The 12,648-nt window shown below is 41.6% G+C and overlaps 1 protein-coding gene across 1 annotated transcript in view; it reads right to left on the bottom strand.

The window, feature by feature from the left end:
* CAGE1 (cancer antigen 1) overlaps positions 1-12,648 on the bottom strand; it is a 69,174-nt gene that overhangs the window by 3,512 nt on the left and 53,014 nt on the right. Inside the window, exons 10-12 of the mRNA XM_080657702.1 lie at positions 12,073-12,177; positions 6,671-6,741; positions 1,493-1,561 (exon numbers count right to left, since the gene is read on the bottom strand). Of these exons, the coding sequence (XP_080513828.1) occupies positions 1,493-1,561; positions 6,671-6,741; positions 12,073-12,177 (245 nt within the window). The remainder of the gene's footprint in view (positions 1-1,492; positions 1,562-6,670; positions 6,742-12,072; positions 12,178-12,648) is intronic.

The raw sequence follows: 12,648 nt of genomic DNA, 5'->3' as shown, positions 1-12,648 counted from the left end.
GCTAAAGCTGATTCTCTCGCTTCAGAGCTGGCCTTTGCTAAGGATCTCTGTCCTACTGTTAGGGGCAGAAATAGAATAGTGGGGACTAGCTATAGTTCTAAGAAATATTAAACATACTCTGTTAACTGTGACTGTTCTATTCTGATTAGAGAAAGCACATTCTGACCTGGCTGAGAGTTGTATGCGCCAGGACGTGGGAGTTAACCTGGGAATGTGATCCATTAGTTCTTTCTTAGAGCTGCTTATCATCATGGAAAGATTAACAACCTTGTTGCTGAAACAGTCTGGTCCTGGAGGTGCCCGCTCTTTGCGACCCTCAGCCCACATTGCCTATAACCTGTAACCATGGTATCTTGCCTACTTCCCCATGCCTGTAATGGGCTCTACAGCAGCGGTTCTCAACCTGTGGGTCGAAACCCACAGGTTGAGAACTGCTAGCAGGGTCGCCTAAGACCATCGGAAAACACAGATATTTACATTACGATTCATAACAGTAGCAAAATTACAGTTATGAAGTAGCAACAAAAATAATTTTATGGTTGGGGGTCACCACAACATGAGGAATTGTATTAAAGGGTCGCGGCATTAGAAAGGTTGAGAACCACTGCTTTAGGGAAAAGAGATACAATTACTAAGGGCAGTGGTTGGCAAACTGTGGCTCGCAAGCTGTGGTTTGCCGCTCTGTTGACTAATGAGTTTGCCGACCACTGACCTAGACTCTCGATTCCAATAATTACAGGCTGTTGTTGTTCCTTGTGATTAAGCCGCTATCCCAGTGGTCGGCAAACTCATTAGTCAACAGAGCCGCAGTTTGCCAACCACTGAGGGTAATGGGAGCTCACAATCTGACAGAGTCAAAGGAATCTCTTCTCTCATCTTCTTCACTCTCCACATTTTTTATATATGTTGGATCTGGCCAAAGAATATGAGTCATGAAACAAATTCTCTGAAATTTCCTACAGAACCCTTGCACATGGGGAAAACTCATCCTCATTTTGAGAACTAGTAAATGTTTTATTAGCATCTCAGGAATTAGGCCAGGAAGAGTCCGATTTTAAAATCCTACTATGGTCTTAACCCCATTAGGTTTGCAAATATACCGTGTAGCATCAAATACTGAAAGATTATAAGAATTAACATTAGTGTAAAAAAATCTGGTCATAAACTCTGTTCTGCTATATATTTATAGCAGGGTAAGCTGTTTTATTGTAGACAAAATCTTAACTCATAATCTTTATAGTACCTTCCTTAGAAGTGATCTGAAATTCCATGGGGGCAGGGAACCTGGCTTTCTAATTCAGATCCTACAAAAAACATTTATGAAGCAAATGTTTTATGCCAGGCAAAAAAACCTACCCCCCAAAACAAGCACTTCCATAGAATATATTTTTAATCTTTTTAAAAAAGATTTTTAAAAGCTTTTAAAATTTTATTACTTATTATTATACATATATTCAAAAGTTAAAGACATTATTTATAAAAAAAAAATTACCTTGGTTTTCTGGCTATATCTCTGGGCCTCCTAATTAGATCTTCCAAATGTTTATTTCTCTCTTCTAAACTGGAAAAAGAAATAATTCAAATTTAACTAAAATTGACTTTTCTAAACTAATATTTTGTAGATTCATTAGAGGGTTTGAGTAGATAAATTCAAATGTGATCTAGCTGTCTCCACATCCATCCATCTCACTCTATGGGTAACTGGGATTCTTTCCTAGCAACTCACATTATTTAATCAGTTTTTCTCTTTATAGGTACCAGTGGTGATGAAGAAGAGCAGACAGCAGTAAACTTATAAAGTGACATTCAGATATTATTCTCTTTACAGGGTGGGTAGAGAATCGATTACTCTGTATGCGTAAACCCAGCATGATCCTGGTGGCAACTTGTTAACAAAACCCCTGAGCAGTGAACTGCTTTGACATGGGAAAATGTGTAAGAGTGTTACAGGAAGGATCACAGCATTCAAGTGGCCTACGAGACATTTACTTGTGTTCTGTTTCTATGGCTTTTAGCAAAAGGGATAACTAGTGGGTTCCCTTGTGCCCCTAGGAGGGAAAATTAAATTAAGATAGTCTCCTCCCAAACTCACATTCCCATCCAGGGAGGGTGTATTAGTTCCCTGTGACTGTTGTAACAACAAACTTGGTTGCTTCAAACAACACACATTTATTCTCCCAACGTCTAGAGGTCAGAAATCTGAAATGAGTTTTACTGGGCTGAAATCAAGGTGTCTGCAAGGAAATGTCCCTCCAGAGGTTCTAGAGTTGGATTCTTTGCCTTGCTTTTTCCATTTCTGGAGGCTGTCCTCATTTCTGGGCTCATGGCCCCTCGTTGCATCTCCTTTTCTCCCCTTGCTTCCATGGCCACATTGCCTTTTTCTATCATCAAATTTATTTCTGCCTCCCTCTTGTAAGAACAATTATGATTGCATTTAGAGCCTGAGTGGCCATCCAGGATAATCTCTCTATATCAAGATCCTTAATTTAGCCGGCTCATGGGATGCATCGGCCTGTGGACTGAAGGGTCCCGGGTTCGATTCTTGTCAAAGGCATATGCCCGGGGTTATGGGCTCAATCCCCAGTAGGGGACGTGCAGGAGGCAGCCTATCAATAATTCTCTCTCATCATTGATGTTTCTATCTCTCTCCCCCTCTCCCTTCCTCTCTGAAATAAATTTTTTTAAAAAGTCAACCTTAAAAAAAAATCTTTAATCAATTTGCAAAGTCTCTTTTGTCATGTAATGGAACAGTAGCAGGTTCCAGATATTAGGATTTGGATATCTTTCAGGGCTATTATTCAGCCTGCCATAGAGGGCAAACAGACCTTGGGGAATAGGAAATTCTATTGCAAGGGTTATAACATCAAATGCTTATGGGAAAGTCAGGCAAGTATGTGACTAAAGCCAGATAAATGTAGATTAGGACAAACCAGGGATCAGCTCTTGCCAAAGGTTGCCATATGGGATGTTGCAGCAATGATGTCAGATCTTATTTTTAAATATATTTTTATTTAGCTGTTTCTAAAATCCAAGGCAGATTGTGAAGATGGCGGTGTAGGTAAACGCTGGCACTTGCTGCCTCCCACAACCACATCAAAATTACAACTAAAATACAGAATAACCATCATTCAGAACTGCCTGAAATCTGGTTGAATAGAAGTCCTACAACTAGAGCAGTAAAGAAGAAAGTGCACTGAGACTGGTAGAAGGAGCGAAGGTGCAGAATGGGCTGGTCCAACACCCATGTGTGGCATATCTTTAATTGGGAGGGATATCTCCAAGGTCTCCCATAAGAAGCAAGGGTTCCCAGTCCCACACCAGACCTCCAGCCCAGCGTTCAGAACTGGGAAGAGAAGTCCCCAAAACTTCAGACTGTAAAAGCCAACAGGGATTTTGGCTGAGTGAGTGACATGGGAGGCTGCTGGAGTCTCAGGTGTTCTTCTTAAAGGCCCACATATGAACTTACATGGTCCTGCTTTCTCTGAGTTCCAGTGCTGTGCAGTGGCTTTGGGGGAATTCAGGGACATATTGGGAGGAACTGGATTGTCTGGCATCAGGGCAGGAACTCGGGGGCAGCTTTCTCCCAGACAGGGCTGCTTGCAAGGGTCATTGTTCCTATGCTGGGACCTTCCCCATCACAGAGCTGACTGGCAGCCATATCTGAGTTTCCATCAGCATGGCCCACACTGTTCGCTCTGCCCTGAGGCCCCACCCCATCCAATTTGCAGCCCCACCCAAGCTGTTTGCAGCTGCTTTTCCATATGAATGGCCTGTTCTGGCTCAGATTGCAGACTTTGCTAAAATCTCTTAAACAAGCAGCAGCTGGAGGCAGTATACCCCAAACCTATAAAAAAAACCACACACACACACAAAAAAACAAAAGGCCCAAGACCCAGCACTAGCACCAGTCTTCCTTGCTTCACAGCTGGGCCTCACCTGGGCCCTTTCTAGCCCAATACAAATAGCAGCCATCTGCAGATCTAGCTGTACCTCCTGTTCAGTGGCCCCAGGCAGTGGCTGACTTTGCACCTCCAGGGAGGCCCCAGAGCCAGTAAACCCAGTGGACAACTTCAGACCATACCAGATTACAACTCTATACGTCCACAAGTAACACACTCAAGGGGCAGGCTCAGTGAACACCAAAGCCCTGCTCCATAGGAGTGCCTCCTGCACAGCAGCTCTTCCATTGTAGACACAACTGCTCCTTCCAGCCAATTGACCTGGAGGCCAATTCCTTCCAGTGAAACCAACAGCAATCAAGGCTCAACAAGACAGTGCACAAAGCCCACACAGGTATGCACTGAGAGTGCCCAGCTCCGGTGACTAGGGAGGCTGAGCCACTAGGCCCTACAGGACACCTATTACACAAGGCCACTCTACCAATTCCAGGAGCCATGACAGCTCTATCTAACACATAGAAACAAACATAGAAAAACAGTCAAAATGCAGAGACAAAGAAACATGTTACAAATGAAAGAAATGGAAGCAAGCAAGCTACTGGATACAGAGCTCAAATATATGCTTATAAGGTTGTTCAGGATATTAATGAGAGCTTCAAGAGGCTTCATGAGACCTTCAAGGGACTTAGTGAGACTTTCAAGGATCTTAGTGAGAATGTCAAAGACATAATAAAAGACCAGTCAGATATTAAGCATACACTAAGTGAAATAAAGAATTATTTATAGGGATTCATCAGTAGAGTAGAGGATTCTGAGAATCAAACCAATGATTTGGAGTATGAGGAATCAAAAACATCCAATCAGAAGAGCAAAAAGAAAAAGAATCCAAAAATATGAAGATAGTGTAAGGAGCCTCTGGGACAACTTCAAGCATACCAACATTCACATTATGGGGGTTCCAGAAGGAGAAGAAAGAGAACAAGATAATTGAAAACCTATTTGAAGAAATAATGAGAGAAAACTTCCCTAACTTGGTGAAAGAAATAGACTTACACGTCCAGGAAGCACAGAGAATCACGAACAAGAGGGACCCAAAGAGGCCCACAATGAAAATGCCAAGTGTTAAAGACAAAGAGAGAATCTTAAAAGCAGCAAGAGAAAAGCAGTTAGTTATAAGGAAGTGCCCATATGACTGTCAGCTGATTTCTCAACAGAAACTTTGCAGGCCAGAAGGGAGTGGCAAGAAATATTCAAAGTGATGAATAGCAAGGACCTACAACTAAGATTACTCTACCTATAAAATCTATCATTTATAATTGAAGGTCAGATAAAGAGCTTCATAGACAAGAAAAAGCTAAAGGAGTTCATCACCACCAAATCAGTACTATATGAAATGTTGAAGAGCATTCTAGAAGAAGAAGAAGAAGAAGAAGAAGAAGAAGAAGAAGAAGAAGAAGAAGAAGAAGAAGATCAAAGACATGAACAATAAAATGGCAATCAATACATATCTATCAACAACTGAATCTAAATATCAAAATAAATTAACAAGAAATCTAATGAACAAAATAAACTGATGAATAAAATAGAATCAGAAAAAAAATAGAATCAGAGGCATGGAAACATAGAACAGACTGATGAATCTCAGAGGGAAGCAGGGGGAGGGGGTGGGAAGTGATTAACCAAAGATCTTATATGCATATATGCATTACCTATGGACACAGACAATAGGGTGGTGAAGACCAGGGGGGGGGAGCACAGGTGCAGGTTAGAAGGGGTCAATGGGCAGAAAAAGGGGACATGTATATTACTTTCAACAATAAAGATTTAATTAAAATAAACACCACATCGATGTGAGAGACATATTGACTGGTTGCCTCTTGCATGTGCCCAGACTGGGGCTGGGAATCGAACCCACAACCCTTCAGTTCGTGGGGTGACACTCTAACCATTGAGCCAAACCAGCCAGGGCATGGGGATGCTTAAGCTCTAGAGATAGCCAACACAGTATAGATGAAATCGGAGGAAGGATCAAGGAAAAGCATATCAGAAATGAGGGTAATAAATAAGTGAAAAAACTTTGCAGAATTTAAAAACACCAATTCGGGCCCGGCCAGCATGGCTCAGTGGTTGAGCATTAACCTATGAACCAGGAGGTCCGGGTTTGATTCCCAGTCAGGGCACATGCCTGGGTTGCGGGCTCAATCCCCAGTGTGGGGCGTGCAGGAGGCAGCCAATCAATGATTCTCTCTCATCATTGATGTTTCTACCTCTCTCCCTCTCCCTTCCTCTCTGAAATCAATAAAAATATATTATAAAAAACACACACCACCAATTCAGGAGTGTTTTAAGCTAAATCTTATTTTAATGAGAAGGTTTATTTGGTACTTGGTATATGTATGTATGTCTCATTTGGTGTACATTCAAAAACTTTTTGTGAATAAATCCCAAGCATTTCATGGTTATTTTATTTGAATGCCATGGCAATATCCTCCAAAAATTTTGGATGTTTCTCACTAATTCCTTCACCCACCCCTCTTCACTCCCTTCCCCAAAATCAAAGTGAACTCTGAGAGGAAGATGAAAATCTGGTGATTCAAGTAGTCCAGACATTCAAAGATTAACTAAATTATTGAAAAGTGATCTTAATTTATAAAATTACACATTTTTCTTCTCTCTAAGAGTCTAAGGAAAAACAAATTTAGAAAGCCAGAGAGCAAAATAAAATATCAGTAAATGTTTACAAAATTAAAAGTTAAGTGTTTTCAACTTACTGTGCAATCTGGGAGTGAGATATCTTGAGCCGTTGGTCAGCACATTCAATGATTTCTTCATATGATGTAACCTTGAAAAAATAAGCTAAAAAAATTATTCTTTGATAAATTCTAGAATTTTCATTTAAAATTTTTTTTAATCTCTACAAGTTGAGGTTCAATTATATGACTCCCGGCAATGAAAGGCTTACAATAAGCAAAACATCTTCCTTATATTTTGAAAACAGAAATAGAAATGGAATTATAATATGTCTATTCATCATGCAGAAAGTGAAGTGTCAAAAAATGGACAACTGTAATGAGTCAACTATGATCCAGCTGTCTTCCTGACAAATGGTGTATTATCAATCAAGGGATATAGTCCATTTGGTTAAAGTTAATGCAGTTTTTAAAGGAGATTTTATTTACAGTGTATTAAGATATAATTCACAGCACACAACTGACCCACTCAATGGCTTTCATGTATTCACAGATGTGTACATTCATCACCACAATCAATTAGAAAACATTCTAATTAGCCCACAAAGAAAACCTCATATCCCTTAGCTGTCACTCTCCACTTCCTCCGTTCTTCCAGCCCTGGGCAACCACTAATCTACTTTCTGTCTTAGATTTTCCTATTCCGAATTTTTCATATAAATGGAATAACATAATAAGTGACTGGCTTCTTTCACTTTGCATGGTGGTTCAAAAGATCATCTATGTTGTAGGACATATCAGTATTTCATTTCCTTTTATTGACAAATAATATCGCACCATATGGATATGCCACATTTTATTCATTCATTCATCATCAGTTGATGGACATTTGAATTATTTCCACTTTTGGCTATTATGAATAATGCTGCTATAAACATTTGTGCACAGTTTTTGTGTGGACATACGTTTTAATTTATCTTGGGTATATACCTAAGAGTAGAGTTGTGGATCATATTGTAAAGTTTTTAAAATATAGAATCGTGGGAAACCAAGATGGTGGCATAGGTAAGCACTTAAACTGCTGCCTCGCACAACAATTTCAAAACTACAACTAAAAGACAGAACGGACACCATCCAGAAACACAGGAAAGCTGGCTGAGTGGAAATTCTACAACTAGAAGGAAAGAGAAAAGCTCACAGAGAATTGGAGGTACAGCAAAGGGTCTTTGTGCGCACAGAGAGGAAGGGCGGCTGAGAGCCTGGCTGACATTCTCTGGCAGGAGGGGGAAGGAAGCCCCCGACTGCACTGAACCCCAGTTCCGACAGCACTGAACCCCAGTTCCGGGCGAAACCCCGTGGACCCAGGCTCATATAGGGGGATTCTGGACTGTCAGGTAGAGAGAAAGGCACCCGGAGACTCAGAGACCCGGGGGAGACCTGGGGGAGCCCCGGCAGGCAGGGGTCTGGAGGCGCGCGCCAGTGTGCACAAAGACTGCGGAGGTTGCCACAGGCTTTCCCTAGTGGAAGGGAGTTGGAAGCTCCTGACTGCACTGAACCCCAGTTCTGACTGCACTGAACCCCAGTTCCAGGCGAGCCCCTGGGGACCCACGCTCTTGCCGGGGGAATCTGGACTCTCGGGCGGAGACTCGGGATCCGGGGAAGGCAGAGGTTTGGAGGCGTGCGCGCGCAAGGGCAAGGCTGATGGGAAGCCAAGACTGTCTGCTCCGTCCTGAGACTCCACCCCATCCAAGCTGAGCACAGAGGCTTTGCAATTTGGCAAGTCTAATCCTATAAGGCTGTCGCCAGCACCGAACTTCTCCCAGCATAGACACAGCTGATCCTCATAGCCAACTGGCCTGGAGGTCAATTCCTCCCAATGATACCAACAACAATCAAGACATAACTACAACAAGGCTGTACACACAGTCCACAAAGGGGTGCACCAAGAATATCCACCTCAGGTTAACTGGGGAGGCCGACCCACTGGGCCATATAGGACATCTAGCACACAAAGCTACCCTACCAACTCAGGGAAGCAGTGAAAATGCGGCGACAAAGAAACAGATCACAAACGAAAGAAATGGAGGAAAACAAACGACTGGATATAGAATTCAAAACCACGGTTATAAGGCTTTTCAAGAATATCCTAGAAAAGGCCGATAAATATAACGAGACCCTCGAAGATATGAAAAAGGACCAACTAGAAATTAAACATACACTGACTGAAATAAAAAATATTATACAGAGACCCAGAAACAGAATAGAGGAACACAAGAATCAAGTCAAAGAATTGAAATACAAAGAAGCAAAAAACACTCAACCGAAAAAGCAAAAAGCAAAAAAAAATCCAAAAAGTTGAAGATAGTGTAAGAAGCCTCTGGGACAACTTCAAGCGTACCAACATCAGAATTATGGGGTTGCAGAAGAAGAGAGAGGGCAAGATACTGAAAACCTATTTGAAGAAATAATCACTGAAAACTTCCCCCACCTGGTGAAAGAAATAGACTTACAAGTCCAGGAAGCCCACAGAACCCCAAACAAAAGGAATCCAAAGAGGACCACACCAAGACACATCATAATTAAAATGCCAAGAGCAAAAGACAAAGAGAGAATATTAAAAGCAGCAAGAGAAAAACAGTTACTGGTAGTTACCTACAAGGGAGCACCCATACAATTGTCAGCTGATTTCTCAACAGAAACTATGCAGGCCAGACGGGAGTGGCAAGAAATTTTCAAAGTGATGAATAGCAAGAACCTACAACCAAGATTACTCTACCCAGCAAAGCTATCATTCAGAATTGAAGGGCAGATAAAGAGCTTCACAGATAAGAAAAAGCTAAAGGAATTCATCACCACCAAAACAGTATTATATGAAATGCTGAAAGGTATTCTGAAAGAAGAGGAAGAAGAAAAAAGTAAAGATAAAAATTATGAACAACTAATACATATCTATCAACAAGTGAACCTAAATATCAAGTGAATTAAAAACATGAGGAACAGAATAATCTGGTGAATATAATAGAATCAGGGGCATAGAAAGGGAGTGGACTGATAATTCTCAGGGGGAAAGGGGTATGGGGGGTTCATGAAGAGACTGGACAAAAATCATACACCTATGGATGAGGATAGTGGTGGGGAGGTAAGGGCAGAAGGTGGGGTGGGAAATGGGTGGAGGGGAGCTATGGGGGGAAAAAGGAGAAACAATTGTAATAATCTGAATAAAGATTTATTAAAAAATAAATAAAAATAATAAAAATAATAAAATAAAATATAGAATTGTGTAAAGGAAAATTCACCTTTTTTTTTAATAAATCTTTATTCAGATTATTACAATTATTTTTTCTCGTTATATTTATCGGCCTTTTCTAGGATATTCTTAAAAAGTCTTATAACCGTGGTTTTGAATTCTATATCCAGTCGTTTGTTTTCCTCCATTTCTTTCGTTTGTGATCTGATTCTTTGACCCCGCATTTTCACTGATTCCCTGAGTTGGTAAGGTAGATATTTGTGCAAGGTTTCCAATATGGCCCAGTGGGTCTGCTTCCCCAGTTAACCTGAGGTGGACACTCTTGGTGCACCCCTTTGTGGACTGTGTGTACAGCCTTGTTGTAATTAAGTCTTTATTGTTGTTGGTATCACTGGGAAGAATTGACCTCCGGGCCAGTTGGCTGTAAGGATCAGCTGTGTCTATGCTGGGAGAAGTTCGGTGCTGGAGACAGCCTTATTGGATTAGACTTGCCAAATTGCAATAGCCTCTGTGCTCAGCTTGGATGGGGTGGAGTCTCAGTCTTGGCTTCCTGTCAGCCTTGCCCTTTTGCGCATGTGCGCTTTCAGTCCTCCGCCTTCCCCAGCTCGAGTCTCCGCCTGAGAGTCCAGACTCCCCCAAGAGCGTGGGTCCCCAGGGGCTCACCTGGAACTGGGGTTCACTGTAGTCAGAACTGGGGCTCAGTGCCGTCAGGAGCCTCTGACTCCCTTCCACTAGGGAAAGCCTGTGGCAACCTCCGCAGCCTTTGTGCGCACTGGCACGCGCGCGCGTGCGCACTTTCAGTCCTCCGCCTTCCCCGGCTCCCGAGTCTCCGCCCGAGAGTCCAGTCTCCCCCCACAAGAGCGTGGGTCCCCAGGGGCTCGCCTGGAACTGGGGTTCACTGCAGTCAGAACTGGGGCTCAGTGCAGTCAGGATCCTCTGACTCCCTTCCACTAGGGAAAGCCTGTGGCAACCTCCGCAGCCTTTGTGCGCACTGGCCCGCACGCGCCTTCAGACTTCTGCCTTTCCCAGCTCGAGTCTCCGCCCGAGAGTCCAGACTCCCCCCGTAAGAGCGTGGGTCCCCAGGGGTTCGACCGGAACTGGGGTTCAGTGCAGTCAGAACTGGGGGTCAGTGCGGTCGGAGGCTTCCTTCCCCCTTCCGCCAGAGAAAGTCAGCCAGGCTCTCAGCCGCCCTTCCTCTCTGCGCGCACAAATCCCCTTTGCCGTACCTCCAATTCTCTGTGAGCTTTTCTTTTTCCTTCTAGTTGAAGAATTTTCACTCAGCCAGCTTTCCTGTGGTTCTGGATGGTGTCCGTTCTGTCTTTTAGTTGTAGTTTTGAAATTGTTGTGCGAGGCAGCAGTTTAGGTGTTTACCTATGCCGCCATCTTGGTTTCTCTCAAAAATTCACTTTTTTTTACATTCAATATTATTTAATATAAGTTTCAGGCCGAAGGTATAGTAGTTACATCATATATTTTACAAAGTGTTCCCCTGATATTTCCAATGCCCACCTGGCACCATACATAATTATTACAATATTGACTATATTCCCTATGCTATCCTTTATATTCCCATGACTGTTTTATAACTGCCAATCTGTACTTCTCAATTCCTTCATATTTTCTACCCAGTTTCCCACCACCCATCCCCCTCTGGCAACTATCATTATGTTCTTTGTACCTATAAGTCTGTTTCTGTTTTGTGTTTTCATTTATATTGTTCTTTAGATTTCATATATAAGTAAAATCATGTGGTATCTGTCTTTCTCTGGCTAACTTATTTCACTTATAATAATACCCTCTAGTTTTATCCATGCTGTTGCAAATGGTAAAATGTTATTCTTTTTTATTGCTGAGTAATATTCCATTTTACATTTGTACCACAGCTTTTTTTATCCACTCTTTTATTGATGAGCACTTGAGTTGCTTCCATATGTTAATGCAGTTTCTAAAAGGCAAACTAGAACACTGATTTGGCAAGATTTAAAATTTACCCTCAAAATGAAATGGCAATATTAAGAACTGAAGTTGCTGACAGCAGAAGGATAGATACACACAATGTTCTTTTGCTAACTTTCAGCTAAAAGGCTAATGGGGATGTTTTATAATGTCATTACGAAGTAAAAGGAAATCAATATAATTGTGTTGTATCCCTCAGACCCTTTCTAGCTCCAACATTCTATTATTTTAATATTTGGCATAGTTTTTAAAAGACAAATTTCTGTAAGAAAATTTGTACCTTATTTATTAAGTTGCCTAAATGTCTTTGATACTTGTCATTTTCTTCAATGAGTCTGGTGCAGTGGTCTTCTTTTGACTCTAAAAGATTTCCCAATTTTGCAATCTACAGAGAAACATAAGTAAGAATATTAACCTGGAAACAACCATAAAAGCATGAATGCTAAGAACAAATGGGAATGTGAGGTATACTTTATTCAAATATTCTCTCAAACTGAATTGTACCAGAGGTGAATCAAGAGATGGCTATAAACCAACACAGACAACAGTATGGTGGTTACTGGAGGGAGAGGAGAGTGGTGGGGAGCTAGGAAAGGGTAAAGGGAGTCAAATATATGGTAACAGAAGGAGACTTGATTTTGGGTGGTGAACACACAATGCAATACACAGATGATTTATTATAGAATTGTACACTTGAAACCTATATAATTGTATTAACCAGTATCACCCTAATTCATTAAGGTTTTAAAAAAAGAGATGCTATGAACCAGATTCTAGTTAGAATGCATCTAAAATAGACGCAGAAATGTTTCAGCTTTTCTCCAATTTAACACTATTTAACAGCTTTGCAAATAAT

This window comes from Plecotus auritus (genome assembly GCF_963455305.1).
Source record: "Plecotus auritus genome assembly, chromosome: 2".
In the NCBI taxonomy this organism is placed as follows: Eukaryota; Metazoa; Chordata; class Mammalia; order Chiroptera; family Vespertilionidae; genus Plecotus; species Plecotus auritus.
This window is presented reverse-complemented; position numbering and strand designations above follow the sequence as displayed.